At 48.0% G+C, this 21,668-nt stretch overlaps 1 protein-coding gene across 1 annotated transcript in view; it reads right to left on the reverse strand.

The window, feature by feature from the left end:
- PIEZO2 (piezo type mechanosensitive ion channel component 2) overlaps nt 1–21,668 on the reverse strand; it is a 343,960-nt gene that overhangs the window by 66,722 nt on the left and 255,570 nt on the right. The window contains exons 35-37 of the mRNA XM_085890260.1: nt 13,969–14,201; nt 7,891–8,084; nt 7,617–7,778 (exon numbers count right to left, since the gene is read on the reverse strand). Of these exons, the coding sequence (XP_085746386.1) occupies nt 7,617–7,778; nt 7,891–8,084; nt 13,969–14,201 (589 nt within the window). The remainder of the gene's footprint in view (nt 1–7,616; nt 7,779–7,890; nt 8,085–13,968; nt 14,202–21,668) is intronic.

The following is a 21,668-nucleotide window of genomic DNA, read 5'->3' on the forward strand; positions in this document are numbered from 1 at the left end:
TCTGCAAATCTTTTACCCAATCTATGTAAGTATTAATACTCTCCTGAATCTGATCACCACCTCCTCTGCTATCCACCTCACCTCCAAGCTTTGTGTCATCTGCAAATTTGGAAAGCTTACTCTTCACTCCACTGTTCAAATAATTGATGGAAATAATGAATAGTAATGGTCCGAGTACTGATCCCTGAGGTACCCTGCTCCTGACATCCTCCCAGTAAGACATCCTCCCACTCACAGAAACTCTTTGCTTCCTATCACGAAACCAGTTTGCAATTCAATTCGCGACCTGACCAGCCACTCCACAAGCCCTCACTTTGGCTAACAACCTCTGATGTGGTACCTTATCAAATGCATTCTTAAACTCTAGATATGTCCACTACCATTCCCTCATCCACCCATCAGACACTGCCTCATAGAACTCCAAAAGATTTGTTAGACAAGAACTACCTTTGGTAAACCCATGCTGACTACCTTTAATTAGTTTGTATTTATTTAAATGGTTCCTCATCTGGTCCTTAATTAATGTCTTCAACACTCCCCACAACTGAAGTCAAACTAACAGGTCTATAGTTTCCCAATTCTTCTGTGGATCCTTTCTTAAATAATGGTGTTACATTTGCTAGTCTCCAAATCCTCCGGTACGTGTCCTGTGTCCAGTGAACTCTCGCCTACCTGCTCAGCCACTTCCCTCGATACTCTCAGGTGCATATTATCTGGAGCCGGAGCCTTATCTTCTCTTAGATTACTCAGCTGTTCCTTTACTCCCTCCAATCCCACCTGGATCTTCTGTAAAAGCCCTCCTCACCTCCTCGATAGATACTCTCAGCTATTGGCAATTCTCCTGACTGTTTGTGTGTAAAAGTTGAAGCAAAATACCTGTTTAATAAGCCTGCCACTCTCCCGATGCTATTCGTGAATGGGCCCACACTGGTCCTAACCTGTTCTTTTCCCCTGATATACTTAAAGAAAGCCTTGTTATTATGTTTAATATTCTTTGGCATGTCCTTCTCATAATCTCTTTTGGCTTGCCGAGTGATTTTCTTCACTTGCCTCTGTTTACTCCGACAGCGATATAAATCTAACTCCAGTCCTGTTATTTTAAACCCAATAAATACCTTCTGCTTCTCCTTAATATCATTCCTTATCTCACTACTCAACCACCATGGCTTCTTTCTGCATCTAGTTTTACACCTCATTGGAATGTTCGGTCATTGAAGGTCTACACATTTGTTCCTTGAAGGTTTCCCATTTCTCTGATGCTGATTGTCCTCTTGTTAGAGTCTCACAATCTACATCAGCCAACTCTCTTCCCACACTCTCAAGGTTTGCCTTCCTGAAATCTAACAGCCTTACCCTACTATCCTGAATGCTAACCCTTAACAGAGTCTTTGCGCACACAATGTTATGGTCACTTGCTCCTCAATGCTCCCCTACCTACACCTCCTCCACCATATTGGGATCGTTACATGAAAGGAGGTCTAACATTGCACTCCCCTGAGTGCGCTTATCTATAAACTTGGTTAAAAAGCTATCCTGGACTAAAACTTTGAAATCCTCATCTACTCTTCCCTTTCCCTGTTCTTGGACCCAATCTATCCCTGGCAAGTTAAAATCCCCCATTATCAATACTCTTCTCTTACCACATGCCCTTTTGAATTATTAATGTACTCCTCCTTCCTCCTCTTCCTTCACACCCAGAGCCCAATAAAATCATCCTTCCAGTATCTTACTGTTTTAACAATCTCTAATCTCTCCCCAAACAGAATCCTCCACATTTATTCCTTCCTTAATGTCACCCCTTTCTCTTGATGTAATGCTGTCCTTTACCCAGATTGCTACTCCTCCTCATTCTCTCCTTCGTATCACATCGATACACCTTGAAGCCTTCAAAATCCTGTCCTCCAGTTACTCTCCTCCTTAAACCATGTCTCACTCACTGCAACTATATCGTATTCCTCGCTATCTACTTTGGCTTCAAGCTCTTCCATCTCATTATTTAAACTTCTGGCATTGGTATAGAATATGTTTAAGTTTTCCCTTTTTTTAACTTTTACTTTTATTTTAATTTTTTAAATTTTATTTTCTTTCCTGGAGTTACTCATCACAATTCCATAATCCTTCCTTCCTTAATACCTTTTCCACCCTCCACTGACCGAAAAAAAAGCCTCAATTCCTTCCTCAACTCCCACTGCAAACCTTGCTGCCCCCTTTCTATTTAACACACGGCCATCGTTCCGGAAACACTCCCTTTGTCCCTGAAATGATTCCCACTGCTTCCTAAATGTAAAACCTTCCTCCCTACACCATTCTTCCAGCCATTGGTTGATATCTATCACTCTGCACATCATTTCTACATCGTTTCCTAATCTTGGGAGTATCCCAGAAAACATGACCACACAATCCTTTGCTTTTAAAATGCTTACTCAATAACCTGTATCCATTTTTCAAAATCACAGAGTAAACTTTCCCGACATAATTTGCTCCTATATGTACTGTAGTGTCGTGGCAGAGGTGCGAACAGGCAGACACGAGCCGGAGGGTAACACAACTCCGCTTTATTGCCTCGAGCGAGAGGGTGGGCGTAGGATGCCCGTAACTCCGCTTTTTTTTTACACACTCGATGCACTCTACAGGCACACGACCTACAAGACACTGCTAATGATACCACACGCTGCTACTGGTGCTACAAGTCCCAAGCGGGCGAGTCGGGACATATGAAGCCACAACCACGTGACCACCACCATCCATGACTCGGGGCTCCGCCCATACAATACATGCTCCGCCCATACACTACACTCCTCCCTCCTAAAAGTATGATCATAAAATGACAATTATAATGACAAGCATAATTGGCAAAGCATACTACGACATAAAAAAAAGCAGAAGAACAAAATGACATCAACCATGTAAAATCCTCCAAGTACCACGTCACTTGATCTAACCCTGGGTTAATGGTCGGGCTGAGAATCAAATCCAGATGAGATGGCCCAAAAGAAAAGCGTGCTTCATCCGCACAACCTGTAACATGAATGCCGTTGTTGTAATCTGGCACATAATACACCCTTCTATCCCCATCACATCATATACCGTGTTGGTGTGAGTGAGTTGAATTCCAAATGCAGTGGACTGTAGAAGCGCCCCCAGGTGGCTCATGCTTATATGCCTTCCGGCGAGGTCGGGATGACACCCCAAGCGAACCTCCCCCGGCACCATCAAATGCCCCCGGTCAACAAGTTGGCACACCTCCCTCAGACAGGACCGAATCAGGTAAACACCCCGAGCCTGCAAGCCCCGCGGGCGCCAGCGCGGCTGATCTTGGCGAGATCAGAGGTCTGTGCTCCATGGCACCAGGCACGTCTGACCTTGGCAATATCAGGGGTGGGGGTGACGCTGAACAGCGAACCTGCCCCGGCTCCCCGCCATCAACTCGAACCAGGCAATTAGCCGGCTGCATTGCCAGCTGTCCCACACCAAAACCGCGCACCAACGACGGGTGCAACACCGCCCCTGCCACCGACCCCTTAGGTCGCAGCAAATCCAGCCGAGACCTCAACGCACGTCCATACAGACGATCAGCGTTGACTGGATGCACAGCAGTGTCATAAAGCAGCAAAAACATCGTCTGCGCAGATGCAAACTTCTCTTTACATACAGTGCGTTCCTACAGTATAAAATTCTAACACATGAGAGTGCAGCGAACTGCGGACGGTCATCGAGGACCGGGATCGGGAAGACCTCTTTCTTCGCAACGATCGTCCGCAAGTTCTTCACATCAAAGAAAGCATTGATTCCAATCAAACATATTTTGCTCACACGCGGACTGTCGCATTTGCTTATATAACGCTAAGCTTAATCGCTCGTGCTGCGAGAATCAAACATACAACAATTAACAAATCATGAACCAGGCTGCGCGAAAGCCTCTTGGTTGTCACGACGTTGAGGCGACTTGCGTGCAGGTACTCATCGGAACGTCGAAGAGGACACTGTCGATGGTCGTGCTCCGCGAACTTCTTCAATGCGACCAGTTCGCTTTGAACTTGGCACAGTGCCAACACATCAACCCGGTTGGTTGATCGAGATGAAGGTGGACCCTCCGCGCAACGCAAGCACGAGAGCCCGTCGCAGCTGGCATGCTCCCCGTTGTTCCGGAACCATATATCGTAGTTGCAGGAAGCAATGAACGGACACCAACGTTGTATCGCCGTGGCCCCTGCCACCGGGACCTCGCCCTCGGGTCTCGAGGGAGGCCCGGGCCCAAACGGAGGTACGGGGCCCGAAGGAGACACAGGCGCACCTGGAGGTACGAACTCCGAAACAGGAACCTCCTCCCACCGACACTCTAATCGGCTCGGCACGGGACGTCCAAGGTGAATGACTGGCGCCGTCCAGGAAGTTGAATGCGGGCCAACCAGCTCCGACCCAAAAGGGCGAGCCCCTCCCCTCGCACCACGAACAGCGAGAGCGCAACCCGTTGACCTTGATGGGCGACCAAGACGTGTGCCCTGCCAACCACTGGTAGCGCTTCACCTGTATACGTGTGCAACGCGAGGGTAGACCTGAAAAGGCGTAGACCGGGGAGTGCACAAGCGGTGCGCTCGCTTATGATCGACACCGCCGCTCCGGTCTCAACTCGAAACACGATCGGCGTTCCATCCACAAAACCTTGCCCAGGCTGCAGATCTCGACCCGGGATGTAAAAACGTACTATACGTCATGCACAAAACATCGTACCAGCTGTAGATGTGCCTGAGTGTTTAGATCGTCGTCCGACTGGCCGCGTTGCAACGTTTGGCCACGACCCGCACCAAAGACTGTGCGTGCGGCCGTGGGCGCTTGGTACACTGTGCGGACCTCTGGACCACCTGTCATGCTCTGGCCATCGAGGGGCCGGACATCCCTCAGAGTCTGTGCGACGGGCTACGCCGCTTCTGAGTTGAATGTAATGTCCTCGTCCTTTAGCCGTGGCATTGTAGAAACCAATTCCGACTCTTGCCAACCAGAAATAAAACGATCTTCGAGCCTGGCCTGCCGTCCACTCGACGTGAATTCGCAGGCGACGGCGAGATGCCTCACCCGTGCGGCGAAACTCGCGATGTGCTTCCCTGGGCTCCTCGCCAGGTGGTCGAACTCGTACCGCGCGAGCTGCGCTGATTCTCCCGGCACTCTGTGCGCCCGACAATCCAATTGTCCCGGCAACGACTCAAAGTCAATGCCGAGGAAAACAGGCACTCTGCACGGTCGATCCGAAACATCCTCGTCACCCAACTGTAGTGTCGTGGCAGAGGTGCGAACAGGCAGACATGAGCCGGAGGGTAACACAACTCCGCTTTATTGCCTCGAGCGAGAGGGTGGGCGTAGGATGCCCATAACTCCGCTTTATTATGCATTCGATGTACTCTATAGGCACACGACCTACATGACACTGCTAATGATACCACACGCTGCTACTGGTGCTACTGGTGCAACGAGTCCCTTGCAGGCGAGTCGGGACATATGAAGCCACAACCACGTGACCATCACCATCCGTGACTCGGGGCTCCGCCCATACAATACAAGCTCCGCCCATACACCACATGTACCACAACCAACTTCTTCCTGCCATGACCCGATACGATGCCATTTAACTTTGCTTCATCATGTGATCTCACCTTGCATGGAAACCAGAAAGTGCCACACCTGCAGAGGAAGGACTGCAAAAATACAGGTGCTGATATCACTGAATTGTGGTGAATGTGCAGTCACTACTATGGGGCCTGTGAGGAAAATATCACGTGACAAGTAGATAGAAACCAAAGCCTTAGGTGGTGAAGGCGACTCCATGCGGCAAGTTGCATGCCGACCATGTCTCAGCAGGAGGTGGGTGCAAGATTTTGAGGAGGATACGTGAAACTGGAACTATCACATAACGTACAATTACGCCTACGCTAATTACGTCATCCCACTTTGGAAGTTGACCCACCTTCATTCGCTGTATGTTTGGACTTGCCTTGTGCATCCAATCGGAATGCTGTTCTGGGGCATGCACACCGGTAGTGGGTTTCCAAGGCATCACGTTGAGTGCCGATTAAGTGAGTCGAACACACTTCAGTCTTTTCATTTATTTATTGCTGTGAATATTACAGGTACTGTTAGAAATAGAAGCAGTCGAGGAAGATATCCTAATCTCTCCAAAAAATGATGCTGTGCACCTCAGGGTATGTTCTCCATGTGATGGACAACGATCTAGTGGAGATATTGAGAATGACCAAGCTTAAGGTACAGTTGTTGATGCTTCTTCAAGTACAGCAAGATACACATTAGCACAAACTACTCTCAATGGATGTGGAGCTACTTGATAACTGGTGCTGACCTTTCCTCTCTCTTTGCCTCTTCTCAACAAAGTTTTTCGGGTAGCTCCACATACATTGAAACCACTTTGTGGGTATATGTATCTTAATGCTGGACATAAAAGTGCATGGATTGAGAGACAAATGACAACAACAGACAGAAGGAGCAGGAAAGGAGAAGCTGGTATTTGCTTTTTTGGTATCATGTTGTGGTGTGTTTGGGGTGGATTTTCCCTTCATAACAATGATGTGGTCAGAGGTCAGAGGTAACTGCATTCATTGGAGTCTGGGTTTCAGTGGAGACCTTTGTTGGGGCATGCTGTATCTGCAAGGATAATGAGCACCTATTGGACTGTTTGTCACACCACTGAATCACTACAATGAGGTGGAGGTGATCATTCCTCATAGTGAGGCTGATGTCATTCATTTAAACCGGTAAGCTTTGCAAAGAGATGCTAAGCAAAGCATCGCTTCACAGCACCAGTGTGCTACTCATCTTATGGCATCATCTTCTCGTACAGCTTCATCATCCGATTCACAATCGCATTCCTTGTAATTTACTTGCAAGTGCCTTCACTGCTTACTCTACCATCAATTCTATCATTGACTCCTTCATTGTAAATCAGTTGCACCAGTCTCTTCTGCTCTTGTTTCAGAATTCAGATTGTGCTGATGCATTTTGCTGAACTGTTGCTTTGTGTACATGCTTAGTTAAGGATAGGTTTATGGTAATGTGGGAAAATTGTGTAGATTATCAATAAAGACTTCGTTTTCTTTGACCAAGATTATGAGATGAGTCTTGTTTAACCTTTATTTGGTTAAACAGGTTGTTTTCTCCAACCAATCAGAATCCATGATGCAACCATCTCCGTGACTCATGGTGTGGTTACTACCACCTTTGTGGGCATGCTCATCTGATCGTAAGAAATATATAACAAAAAAGACATTTCTACCCACACACGTGCCTAACCACACTAAGTGTCATGTGCAATTTTATGATTAAAACAATATTGTCTCACCATCTGCATATTGAAGTCGTGATCCCCACCACCTCTTCCCTCCACCACAACCCCTTTGTAAGGAAGTTAACCACTGGCACGAAATACATGCACAGTCACAGGTGAAGACCAATTGGTGGGTCAAAACATTGGACCTGAGTAATGGCTTCTTTCCAATAAAAATAAATGAAAAACTAAAATCACTCTCAAAGAACTATAGAGAAGATCAAGTGTGTTAAAATAAACGACAGAAAAAACAATTTTGGTAGAAATTAAGGATAAAAACATCTACCTGAGTAGCTGGCTGCTGCTATCAATTGAGGAGGTGGACCCATCAATGTTCATGGCACGATGAAGTTGGGGCCTTTGTTGTTCACCCACAGGTCTCGTTCCAATTCCCAACTTGCCCTCTGCAGTCTGCCGAGACCAAAGCATGGTCGCTTCAGTTATGCAGCTGCCAGGAAGGAACAATGGGATGTTGTTATAAACTGACGAAATGACTTTCAATCATGCATGCATACAGATTGTGCAAGACAAAAAGGTTCAACCATTGGCAAAGAACACACCTGGATGGACTACTGTCTGCAGTGAGCAGAGAGTGGCGACTGCCGGTAGGATGCAAGCCAGGACCCAAAGGTGTTCTAGGACTCACTCTCTGGCCGAGTGGGCCATCATCGCCATCGATGGAGCAGTCCCGTGAACGTGCCAGGATTTGTGCTTTGTAGTAATTGTTGATGCTGTCTTTAGTTGGAATCTTACCCTATGAGGCAGGTGCATGAAAATAAGCAAAACCAAACCTCTACCTGTGACTCACCTGCATGTAAAATCACAACATAACATCTTGCTAAATCACTGATACTGCATGCTATATTTGTATCATTTGTATCACATGTGTATGTGTGTGTCAAAGAGAGAGAGAGAGAGAGAGAGAGAGAGAGAGAGAGAGAGAGAGAGAGAGAGAGAGAGAGAGAGAGAGAGAGAGAGAGAGAGAGAGAGAGAGAGAGAGAGAGAGAGAGAGATAATAGGAGAGAGGGGGTGAGAGGGAAGAGGCAGTGGGAGAGAGAAAGAGAAAGAGAAAGAGAAAGAGAAAGAGAAAGAGAAAGAGAAAGAGAAAGAGAAAGAGAAAGAGAAAGAGAAAGAGAAAGAGAAAGAGAAAGAGAGAGAGAAAGAGAAAAAGAGAGAGAGAGAGAGAAGGGAGAGAGAGAGAAGGGAGGAAGAAGAGAGGAGAGAATGAGGAGGCAGGGGAGGAAGAGGAGGGAGAGCATAGAGAGAATAAAGGAGAGGGGAGGGAGGAGGGGTGGGGTGCTAGGAGAGGGTGTGGAAGGGGTAGCTCGGAGAGGATGAGGAATGGGAGGGTTAAGAAGTGGGAAAGTGGAAGGAAAAAGGGGGATGGGGAGAGCAACACCTCAACAAACGTTGCAATAAACTCAGTGAGGGACGTGGGGTGAGGCATATGGGGAAGAGAGGAGGGGGAAGAGGGGAGAGGAAGGAGGTTTGGGAGGAGGTAAGCAGGAGTGGAAGGGGTTCTGGACTTGCGTTTAGTAGGGGGACTTGAGGGGGAAATTTGGAGGGTAGTACAGGATTGAAGGAAATGTGGGATGTTAAAACAGTATGTTAATACAGCATGCGGAGACCACCCAGAGATGTTCATACGGGTGGAGAGGAGAGGGGCTTTGGGAGAATGCAAGTGTGAGGGGAGGGGAAGGGAAGGCAGCGTGAATGGAAGGGAAGGCAGCATGAGGGGATTGAAAGTTGACGAGTGCTCCAAGCAAGTCACTCCTACGAAAGGGTTGAAGAAACTTTTAAAAACAAAACATTTAACTTTTAAAAATATGTATCTATCTATGTCGAAGTGATCAGTAATAATAAGAAAGAAGATTGTACAAAAAAGGAAACGTCAAAATAAAATGGCACATTTTCACCGAGTGAGCCACCACCCGAGGGACTGCATGCGCGGCAACATGGGGCCAAACGCCGGCGAATCGGGCCTGAACATTGTTCAAGTCGATTGATATGTTCAGTGACAGTGCGAATATTTTTGCCGTGTCAGGCCACGGCTTGGAAACAAACAATCAAGCTCACCAAGTGGGTTAAGTAATCAAGCAAGCACTCCAATGAAACAGGTGATAAGGTACGGCTGGCTTGGCAAGCAATTAGCGATCGCAGATCAGGCATACTAACACCATGCACCCGGGGATGCTCGGAATGCCAAGCAATGTCCGAATTGGACAAATGAACTTTTTTTTTAGCAGTTGGAACAGCTGACAAGTCAATTCCGGAGTTTATGTTTTGAAATTCAGCTCAGATGGAGAGATTCTAGAGGTTATGGCATGTATGGAAATGAAATAAAGCCACGAATGCTGGCATCTCCAGGTGTTTATAAGCATTGCAATATATCCAGTGATTTGTAGGTATGATGATCAGGTATTTGATAATATGATTGGGGAAAGTGAAACAAAAAAAAAACAACTATCATTAAGAAACTGTTGCGGCCTGTTCCCAGTCAAAGCTCCCAGAGGAGGAGGAGGAGGAGGAGGAGGAGGAGGAGGAGGAGGAGGAGGAAGCATGAGGGGAGGGCAAGAAGACAGCGTGAGGGGAGGAGGAGAAGGGAGCATGAGGGGAGGGGAAGGAGGCAGTGTGAGGGGAGGAGGAGAAGGCAGCGTAAGGGGAAGGGAAGAAGGTAGCGTAAGGGGAGGGGAACAAGGCAGCGTGAGGGGAGGGGAAGAAGGCAGCATGAGGGGAGTGGGAGAAGGCAGCTTGAGGGGAGGGAAAGAAGGCAGCGTGAGGGGAGGGGAAGAAGGCAGCGTGAGGGGAGGGGAAGAAGGCAGCGTGAGGGAAGGGGAAGAAGGCAGCGTGAGGGGAGGGGAAGAAGGCAGCGTGAGGGGAGGGGAAGAAGGCAGCGTGAGGGGAGGGGAAGAAGGCAGCGTGAGGGGAGGGGAAGAAGGCAGCGTGAGGGGAGGGGAAGAAGGCAGCGTGAGGGGAGGAGGAGAAGGCAGCATGAGGGGAGGGGAAGAAGACAGCGTGAGGGGAGGAGAAGAACGCAGCTTGTGGGGAGGAGAAGAAGGCAGCGTGAGGGGAGGGGAAGAAGGCAGCCTGAGGGGAGGAGAAGAAAGCAGCTTGAGGGGAGGAGAAGAAGGCAGTGTGAGGGGAGGGGAAGAAGGCAGCGTGAGGGAAGGGGAAGAAGGCAGCGTGAGGGGAGGGGAAGAAGGCAGCTTGAGGGGAGGAGAAGAAGGCAGCATGAGGGGAGGAGGAGAAGGCAGCATGAGGGGAGGGGAAGAAGACAGCGTGAGGGGAGGAGAAGAACGCAGCTTGTGGGGAGGAGAAGAAGGCAGCGTGAGGGGAGGGGAAGAAGGCAGCCTGAGGGGAGGAGAAGAAAGCAGCTTGAGGGGAGGAGAAGAAGGCAGTGTGAGGGGAGGGGAAGAAGGCAGCTTGAGGGGAGGAGAAGAAGGCAGCATGAGGGGAGGAGGAGAAGGCAGCATGAGGGGAGGAGAAGAAGGCAGCATGAGGGGAGGAGGAGAAGGCAGCATGAGGGGAGGGGAAGAAGACAGCGTGAGGGGAGGAGAAGAACGCAGCTTGTGGGGAGCAGAAGAAGGCAGCGTGAGGGGAGGGGAAGAAGGCAGCCTGAGGGGAGGAGAAGAAAGCAGCTTGATGGGGAGGAGAAGAAGGCAGTGTGAGGGGAGGGGAAGAAGGCAGCTTGAGGGGAGGAGAAGAAGGCAGCATGAGGGGAGGAGGAGAAGGCAGCATGAGGGGAGGAGAAGAACGCAGCATGAGGGGAGGAGGAGAAGGCAGCATGAGGGGTGGAGGAGAAGGCAGCATGAGGGGAGGAGGAGAATGGCAGCGTGAGGGGAGGGGAAGAAGGCAGCGTGAGGGGAGGGGAAGAAGGTAGCGTGAGGGGAGGGGAAGAAGGCAGCTTGAGGGGAGGAGAAGAAGGCAGCTTGAGGGGAGGAGAAGAAGGCAGCATGAGGGGAGGGGAAGAAGGCAGCTTGAGGGGAGGGGAAGAAGGCAGCTTGAGGGGAGGAGAAGAAAGCAAATTAAGGGGAGGAAAAGAAAGCAGCTTGAGGGGAGGAGAAGAAGGCAGCGTGAGGGGAGGGGAATAAGGCAGCTTGAGGGGAGAAGAAGAAGGCAGCTTGAGGGGAGGAGAAGAAGGCAGCTTGGGGGAGGAGAGAATGCAGCATGTGGGGAGTAGGAGAAGGCAGCATGAGGGGAGGAGAAGAAGGCAGCATGAGGGGAGGAGAAGAAGGCAGCTTGAGGGGAGAAGAAGAAGGCAGCTTGAGGGGAGGAGAAGAAGGCACCATGACGGGAGGAGGAGAAGGCAGCATGAGGGGAGGAGAAGAAGGCAGCGTGAAGGGCCGGGAAGAAGCCAGCTTGAGGGGAGGGGACGAAGGCAGCATGAGGGGAGGAGGAGAAGGGGGAATGGGGGAGGGGAGGAAGGCAGCGGGAGGGGAGGGGAAGAAGGCAGCTTGAGGGGAGGAGAAGGCAGCATGAGGGGAGGAGGAGAAGGCAGCATGAGGGGAGGAGGAGAAGGCAGCATGAGGGGAGGAGGAGAAGGCAGCGTGAGGGGAGGAGAAGTAGGCAGCATGAGGGGAGGAGAAGAAGGCAGCATGAGGGGAGGAGAAGAAGGCAGCATGAGGGGAGGAGAAGAAGACAGCTTGAGGGGAGGAGAAAGAGGCAGCATGAGGGGAGGAGGAGAAGACAGCAGGAGGGGAGGAGAAGGGGGCATGGGGGAGGGGAAGAAGGCAGCATGAGGGGAGGAGAATAAGGCAGCGTGAGGGGAGGAGAAGAAGGCAGCGTAAGGGGAGGTGAAGAAGGCAGCGTGAGGGGAGGGGAAGAAGGCAGCATGAGGGGAGGAGAAGAAGGCAGCGTGAGGGGAAGGGAAGAAGGCAGCGTGAGGGGAGGAGAAGAATGCAGCTTGAGGGGAGGAGGAGGAAGAGAAGGGAGCATGAGGGGAGCATGTTAAAATTAAAACCCATGTTATCTACCTGACAAAGGCCTACCTGCCTGCGTGCCCCAACCCATGCACAAAAAACCCACGAAGACTGACCGTTTGTGCTGTCAACGTACCTCTTCGTTTTGAGCCACGGTCGAGTATTAATATATTGCAGAAACTATTTGTATATTTATTATGATATTTTGTCATGAAAGCAGATCGCATAAAACAGGAAAAAGTAAACTACGTACGTAATTGCCGGCAAAAAAAGAACCTCCCGTTGACTCTATCAACATGGATTGTAAAAGCAGGTTGGATAACACGGCGTTGTGACAAATGAAGTTCCAGTTTTTGCACATTCCTTAATCTCTTCTTCACTAAATATAATCGTTTGAACAGGAGTAAAAAATGAATTTCAATGCGAATTTTTATTCCATTTTTTAGGAATTCTGCAAAGATTTCCATCAGCGAAGTGATAGGTCTTACTTCTAGTGAACAATCAAACAGCTTGGTGAGCACTTGCAAAGTGGTTTATGCACTCAAGCAAGCACTCCAACAGAACGCCTGGCTTGGCAAGCGATTACACATTGCCATCGGTCATATAAACCCGTGCACCCAGACATGCCCAAGCAATGTCTTAATTGGACAAACGAACACTTCCTTTTTTTAGCAGTCGGAACTGCGGCCAAGTTCAAGTCTGAAGCTTAAATTTTGTAATTCAGCTTAGTTTAAGCGATTTTCCAGGTTATGGCACGTGCGGAAATGAAATATAGCCATGGGTGCTGGCATCTCCAGGCATTTATAAGCATTGCAATGTACCCAGAGATTCATAGCCAGACATGGTTGAGTCGGCCAAAAAACATGGTGGCTTCAGACCCCAGCGAGGTAACCCAATATACGCTTTAAGATCCCGGATAGAGAGCGGTAGCTGAGGATGGTGCTTGATAAAGGATATAATTAAATAAGGCCGTTAATTATCTTCACAAGGGGTGTTTTAATTAACCCAAACACCCAATTTCCAGTCCTGCACTTCCTTGGATTTGCCTTAGTAGGCATGCAAAGTGTCAGTCTGATAAGTTTCATGGTGATGGGGTTATGGAGGACACACACACACACACACACACACACACACACACACACACACACACACACACACACACACACACACACACACACACACACACACACACACACACACACACACACACTTATTGGCTTAGATATGGTTAAGAAATTGGGAACTCACTTATCTGTGTCAAACACTTGTAATAATGAGCAATTATGTGCTGATTTGTAAAGACAGGCCAAAATGGTGACCGTCACCTCATGACTCTTTGAGCAAGAAGTCCACATGATGTAACCGATAATGTTTTGGCAATGTCATCACGGGGCCCATGATTTGGAACGATCTAAAGTAGCCTCATTCTGAAGGTTTAGCAGACAGAATTTTGACTCTTCTGAATACACTGTGATGACTTCAGTCAGTGGTGATATTCCGGGGATCATTCTGGCAGGGAGTTCATGTGATCGTGCAGATGCAGCATGATTGTAACAAATTGAACCACAATCTTATGGTAAAGTTCTTACAGCAAAGGTATTTAATACAAATACCCAAGGGATCCAAATAATCCAATTCAATGAGGGATTATACACAGAAAGAAGCACAGAATCAGCCGCATAAACAAAGTAGATCCCCCCCAAAAGGGTAGGTGCTGACCATTTTAGCTTCGTGGGCCAGCATGCATCGTTCGATGCGCAGTACACGTGATATGTTGATTGAATCCTGCGCCAAAGAGTTTAGAGAATCCACAATACCATCGACAAGAGCCAGAAGCAACACCCAGGTGAACTTAAGAATGTAAACCAGCCGCCGCAGAATGTTGTCTGGCCGATTCTCATCTTCATCCACAGCAGTTGTTAATCCATCATCACTTAGCTCCTCCATCGAAGCTGAGGATTAAAGGCCCAGCATACACCTTAAAATCAAATATTACTTCAATAATTTGAAAAACATATTCTGAACAGAAATATTTCCACTCGATCTTCAATGACTCTTTTCTAACTACTCATCTCAACCAAACATCTGCTGTGTACCTCTAACCTGCTGTTGGTGTTTCCCCTCTTTCAATTGTGCTCTTTCTGTTCATGTTTTGTGTTCTAGCTCTTCCATGTGCCTCGACTTTGTTTAGAACTGACTTCAGTGCTTAGTCTACCATCAAGTCTATCATTGACTCCTTTGTTGTAAATTAGTTGCAACAGCCTCTACTGCTCAAGTTTCAGAATTCAGATTGTGCCGATACATTTTGCTGAACTGTTAGCTTGTGTACATGCTTAGTTAAGGATATATTTACGGTAATCTGGGAAAATTGTGTAAATTTGAAATAAAGACTTTGTTTTCTTTGACAAACCAAAGCATCATTCCATCTGAGATCTAAAATGTCTAACCTGTATCTTTCCTCCAACACCCGGTCACAACTAGTCAAGCCAAGTTCTAATGGGTGCTCTCCTTTTGTGAATTATTTCAAAATGAAAGTATTACCTTGGACACGCCACCAGGAAAGTAGAGTGTAATGACTCCACTTATGCTTTGGTTGGCAAGATCACTCAAAGGTAGTGCACTCACCTTTGGGCTATCTTGTCTGGGTTTGCTCTCTGGTCTGACTATACATTGTCATCCTGGTGTTTCACAGTTAGGACATGACATCAGACAGTGTATTGTCCTTCATCTTCTTCTGAAGGCTGGAAGAACAGCTTTGTTTGACCTTTTGATAATATATATATATATATATATATATATATATATATATATATATATATATATATATATATATATATATATATATATATATATATATATATATATATAGCGTCCCCGATTTTTGGTGGGAAAACGCTTCCTTCTGGAAATTTCCCGCGTGTTCTGGAAGGAAGGGTGGGAGTTGAGAAGGGGCGGGGCGTGGGTATAAAAAGGAGGAACGCGAGCGCGGAAAAAGAAGAGTGGGAGAGTCGTCACCAGGAACGCGAGCGCGGAAAAAGAAGAGTGGGAGAGTCGTCACCAGGAACGTGAGCGCGGAAAAAGAAGAGTGGGAGAGTCGTCACCAGGAACGTGAACGCGGAAAAAGAAGAGTGGGAGAGTCGTCACCAGGAACGCGAGTGCGGAAAAAGAAGAGTGGGAGAGTCGTCACCAGGAACGTGAGCACGGAAAAAGAAGAGTGGGAGAGTCGTCACCAGGAACGTGAACGCGGAAAAAGAAGAGTGGGAGAGTCGTCACCAGGAACGTGAGCGCGGAAAAAGAAGAGTGGGAGAGTTGTCATCAGGAACGCGAGCGCCAAAAAGAAGTGGGAGAGTCGTCACCAGGAACGCGAGCGCGGAAAAAGAAGAGTGGGAGAGTCGTCACCAGGAACGCGAGCGCGAAAAAGAAGAGTGGTAGAGTCGTCACCAGGAACGCAAGCGTTGAGGAGAATATCTCTCTATCTCTCTCTCTCTCTCTCTCTCTCTCTCTCTCTCTCTCTCTCTCTCTCTCTCTCTCTCTCTCTCTCTCTCTCTCTCTCTCTCTCTCTCTCTCTCTCTCTCTCTCTCTCTCGCTGAGGACTGTGAGCGAGGTGGATAGGAGAATCGGTGGAGAATCGAGGTCGGAAGATAGGCGTGAGGAGAGAGAACCGTGAGGGTGGTACGAGCGTAACACTGTTGTCAAGGAGTGGGAAACAGATTCATTCCCCTCCAAACTAAATTAACAGGAATCGGATCAGGGGTGTGTAGAGCGACCCTCCATTCCCCCAAATACGAGCTTTAAATTTATTCTGAGAAGTAAGATGGCGGTTCAAGGCAAACAGGGGCAGGATAGAGCATGTGGAGGTACTCGCTATTACCTTCAGAAAATGATTTTCGTTGTGCAGATCACTAATCTGGATAAAATTTGACATACTTAAAGAATTTTAGATGCTGAATCCAAATCCCCTTGTTTCCACGTCGAGGATGTGGCACAATTGGTCATTTTTGGCAATTAAAGACACACTGAACATTAAAGCACGATTTTGACACAGAAATGAAGAATCAAGGTTAGACTGATATGTACGTCAAAGAAAACTCTTGTGAGGTCTAAAAATGATACAATATGTTTATACAGAGCCCGATTCACCGTTATTAAAGATGTTTATGATTAAAGGTCGTAAACTGAAGCAGTTATATTTTTACCGGCCGAAAACGTCTGGACCGACCAGACAGGCCTTCGAGTTGACCAAGGAAACTTTTTGCAGAAAAGGCAGCCACACTGGCTATTAAAGGTAGTTACATTGACTATTAAAGACAGTTACAGCGCCTATTAAAGGTAGTTACATTGACTATTAAAGGCAGTTACAGCGCCTATTAAAGACAGTTACATTGGCAATTACGGATTAAATCAAAGACAAAGACACTGCGTGACTCAGCCTGATGAAAAGTACAACCGCCACAAGAGGATTACTGTCTTAGAACTCCAGTATTTCTTGCTCTGAAGCGGTTGCTGAACTAGGCTCTTGACTGCTGCTATTACTAAACTCAAGTCCACGATTACATGCTAACCAACCTGAATACTACTGTGTAGTAGATCACCACAGCAAAAGCAGTGTGACACCCGCATTCACAGTTTGTTGTTGGAATCATCGTCAGTTCTGCTTTCATCATCCATAAGTTCTATTTCCGCACCGGTCTGTTCATCGTTAGCACAGTTTTGACACCCACAGCACTCTGTGCAGGACAGTCCTTTTGACCGACAAGAACACTGGTTGGTCTCGCCTTTCGTCTTCTTGCAATTACATTTCGTCACCTCTAACAGTTCCTTCGGCGCTGGTGGTTTGTTCAGCCAGTGAACAATCAGTGCTCCGTTGCGTTCCACCCATCCGTGAAATGTAGAAGGGGCTTCTATAAACCTCTGTCATGCGGTGGTGGATCGCAGACTGATAGTTCACTCTTTTGCAATGCAGCATCAGAGCGTCGCTTGAAGGTGGCAACTTCTGTTCTCCCAGCGACTGGCTGCAGAATAGCTTGTAGCGAGCCTCATCCACACTCTTCATGGTCGGCTGATTGTACATGGCACAGACGAATTGTTCCAGGTCGTGAATGATATTCTGATATTGCGTGAATTCTCGACCAATGCTCCTGAAACAGGTGATGAGATGGGGAACCTTCATCATCAAGTCAAATGGCCTTGTTTTGCCCTTACCCTGGAATGCACTGGTGGTATCACTTCCCATGAAATTGTGCAAACCTATCAACGCATCGCAGACAGAACTTTCCAGGGCATTACTCAGCTTTCTACTGTCAACTACGATAATGTCCTTGGGACTTCCTGTGACCAGATGGAAATTTCGTGCCCGAATCGACTTCGAGTCAGCCAATGCCAACACAAACACATCGGTGTCGAAACTCTCTACGTGAACCGACTCTTCATTCTGTCCCGCGTGAACGGCGTGTAGCAGGAGCTTCGTGTCAGCTTCCTCATGGTCACATTCAAGTTCAGGTACTGACGACACAGTCATGACACCATTCGACGCCTTGATTTTCTCATATTTGCTGGCATGACTGACGTACAACAGCATGTCACCCAGTTTTGATGGAGAGATGTTTCTCGTCCACGATTCGACAATGAACTCTATCAACGCCTCCTTGTTGGCTCCGCTCAGAAGATAATTGGCCCACTGTTTTGGAAGGGCTTGATCACGTCCGTAGATGGTTCGCACCTGAAGATCGCCCACCCTGCCCGCTCGTCTGGCATGCTCCAGGCACTTGATGCTGATAGTTGGGTAAGTTTCAAAGACCACGTCCAGTCTCGAAGATTGGTTATGTCGTGCTTTGGCCACTACGATGTTCAGCACCATCTCTTCCAGTTTGCCGAAAGTGTTAGGCAGTGAACTAGCCTTTATCGCCTGAATAACGGCCATTCCATCCACAATCATTGCACCTTGGATAGGCCGAGCGTCCACACGGCAATCGGGCCACAGTTTCAGTATATGGTTGCAGAGTTTGGCTTTGTCTATCTCAGCAATCTGAGATTGGACAATCGGAAGCAATCTAACCCTAACAGCAATCGAACCATCACCGGATGCCAGCGGGAAAGATATGTTCGCCAGTGGGTATGCGAGCAGATCGTGAAGTGTTACATTGCTTTTCTCGCCAATCAACAGCAGTCGTGTGAAAAGACGATGTTCATTCGCAATTTCAACCTTCGGCGTCTGCTGGTGGGGAGTCCCCGACTTTCCTCGCGCCTTCGAGAAAGTTGCCAATTTGGCCTTCGAAATCGGACTGAAGAATGGGACCTCACCTGAGAGAATCCGATCACGCATGAATTACACGACAGCATTCTCTTCCTTGACATACATGTTCATCAAGTCCGTGGAAGTGGCTGGCGGTGCGATGATACCTGAACTAATATTGACAAGTTCAAGGTGAGCGCCGGAGAAAGGGTTAATCATTTGAAGTACTGTGTCCATCACTTGTCCCACCACTGCTTCGTTCTTCTTCGAGCTCGACACATCCAAATCCTTTCTCGTTCGGGGCTCGTCATGGATACCCGCCATGGACTCACATTTCCTTGCGATTTCCGCACGTGCTGGTTGGGACAGGATCCACTTCTTCACAGCTGTGCTTTTCTGAGTGTAACCAATGATGCCTCCACTGGTCTTGCTGTCCCTATTTAAAGTCTGCTCTATGATCTGATCACACGCAACACCAAGAAATACATAACGAGTATGCTATTGGGCAGTCCATTTGCCGTCCATGAATGCTTGATAGGTGTCTTGGTGGGAGTACTCGAGCCCGGCCATTTCCAGCCAGTAAACGGGTAAGTACCTTGGATAGTTTAGGTGATTGTACGCAAAGTACCAGGGCATTGACGCTCTCATGATCGCAAGGTGTTTTGGCCAGTTCGACGTATGAGTTGCCCGTATAAGCTCTCGTGCTAGCTCCACTATTTCCAAGTAGGGCCATGTAATGTCCACACTTTGGTGTTTGTTCAGGTCATCCCTCACCATGAGTGCTCCCGAGTATAGAACATGTAAATTGAGGCCTGAGTCATCCTGCTGTGGACCCTGGCTGGCTTCATCCTCTGTAGTTGACTCTGTTTCTGTTGTAGAGCTACTGTCTACAACAGCAGCCTGAGCAATGGAATCAATATCAATGTCCTTCATGTACACCACTTCGCTCTCAGACATTTTTGGTGGACGATAGAAAATCATGTCTGGGTACCGTTCCTGCAGTCTTTTCTTCAGTGTTGTTGCCTGGTAGTTGGCCTTATCCTGACCTTCGCATACTCTGAGTAGGTCATTGAACATCTCACACAACTTCTTCATATGTATAGATTGCTTTCCATCAATGAGTCTTACCTGGATTACTTTATCACAGAAAATGTCAAATGTTGAATCATAGTTCACTTTCTGAGTTGGAGTTTACTTTCACTCTGTCTGTGGTATGTGTCATTCACAAACTCATAATAACATTTATGGTGATAACAAACTGCCAGCACCACACAGTCTTTATCCTTTATAGTTGTTATTATTCTCACATCATGTTCATCTCTCCTCTGCTCAGCAGTTTCCCTCAGCTTTCCTCCATCCTGTGTTTCTGCCAGGGACAACTGATCACGTTGAGATTTTCCTTTGACACGGATGAATTTGTCTTTTTTCTGGCATATCACACAAACTCTTGGAAGTACACCATCTTATTTGCTAGCCACCCTTTCTGCAGAGGTTCTGAGGGATTTTCTACGTATTTTGTGGTATGAGTGCCCCTCTTGTTCTAGTCCGCCCACCACCTCACTGGCTGAAGCAGAAACTGCAGTTATGCTGGCTTCTGATTTCCTTTTTCTTGCTTCAGCGCGTTTTATATGATCCTTGTTACAAAACGACGCATAGCAGAACCGGTGACAGCCGGCATCCGCAGGAGGATCAGTCATTGGCTGCAGTTTCACCATTTGATCAGCCAGCAAACGGCATTTGTTGATAGTTTCACTATCTGCGGCATCGCACCAAACCTTCGCACACTCGCATACCTTACGCCAGCTCTTATCCGTGAATTGCGTCTCTTTCTCATCATCCTCCCTGCCCAAGTGCATGAAACAACGCATATTTGGTTGTTGAAAGACCAAAAATCACTCGAAATCACTCGACAACCATGGGCGCCGCCATCTTGATTTGTTTCCTCAATGTTTCCTCCGCGATTACAAGCACGCCACGCCCACTTCACGGCGGTAATTTCAAATGGTAATAACTGTCAGTGTGTCAACTTGTGCATATGGAAACAAGTAGGAATTTCAATGGTGTGTTCTCATGAATGTACAGGGTGAATTTCGTTTAGATTGGTGATCTGCACAACGAAACTGAACGAACCAACACAACCTCCACATGACCTCGGAGGGTTTAGAAATAAATTTAGAAATGTTAGAATCCATGGCCCAGGATGAAATCCCCGTGTAGGACATTCCCATTGAGATGCAGGTTGAATTTCCCCCACAACTGAACCCAGAACCCGAAATGGGCGCAGCGGCAGCGGCCGCGGTTTTTGACACCCCCTCCTCCTCCGTCAAAATCCATCCCCAGTCCCCGGCAGATCCATGCCTGATGGCGAAGCGATTGCCGCAGATCCACCTGACATGGGCCAGCTATTGATGATTTTGCTGGCAAAAATGGATGGCACGAACAGCAAGATAAATACAAATGCGTGCAGGTTAAGGATGGAAAACAAAATGGATGCAAATATGCAAACACTGCGGGGTGAAATGCAGCGCATAGGCCGAGGCCTGCAGGCCGGGCTTAATGGCGATAGCGTACGACGAAGCAGTGGAGCTCATAATGGCGGCGCCACGTACTGGAGCGAGCGAGATGAGGGGAGTGTGGAGTGTGTCAGCCCCGCAGTGGAGACAGGTGAGGACAAATTAATTCAGGAGACGTGTTGGATGAGACTTGTAACGGCAGAGAAAGTGACGGTGACACAGAGGGAAAAATTAAATGGGGTGACTGAGATGTGTACGAGACATGTAGAGATGAGGGAGATAACAAGGGAGACGCAGGAAGTAAAATAATTAACAGAGACGCGGGAGATGGAAACGGTAGGGGAGAGACTACATGATAAAGACGGGGTGAAAGACGAGCACACACACATGGAGGTAGTGGAGTCCAATGAAGGGGAGCTCGGGGAATGTGTCGTGACCCGGTGCAAGCAGCCGAATAGCCTCCTTATGGAACGAGGGGAGGGAATATTCCCCATTGAAGCGGATCTCGACTAGGTGGGTCCGGTCGTGCCGAGCGAGTTAGAGGGGGTGAGTGCTGTTCATGGGTACATATGGAGCTTAGGGGGTTTGGAGGCCCCGGAACCCTTTGTGGTGACGCGATTCCCCATTGCGAATGTCCTGGTGTGTGTGTTCATGAGTGTGGCGAAATGTGTGCT

The sequence above is a fragment of the Eptatretus burgeri genome, chromosome 7 (genome assembly GCF_056783735.1).
Source record: "Eptatretus burgeri isolate ZD-2024b chromosome 7, Ebu_testis_v1, whole genome shotgun sequence".
In the NCBI taxonomy this organism is placed as follows: Eukaryota; Metazoa; Chordata; class Myxini; order Myxiniformes; family Myxinidae; genus Eptatretus; species Eptatretus burgeri.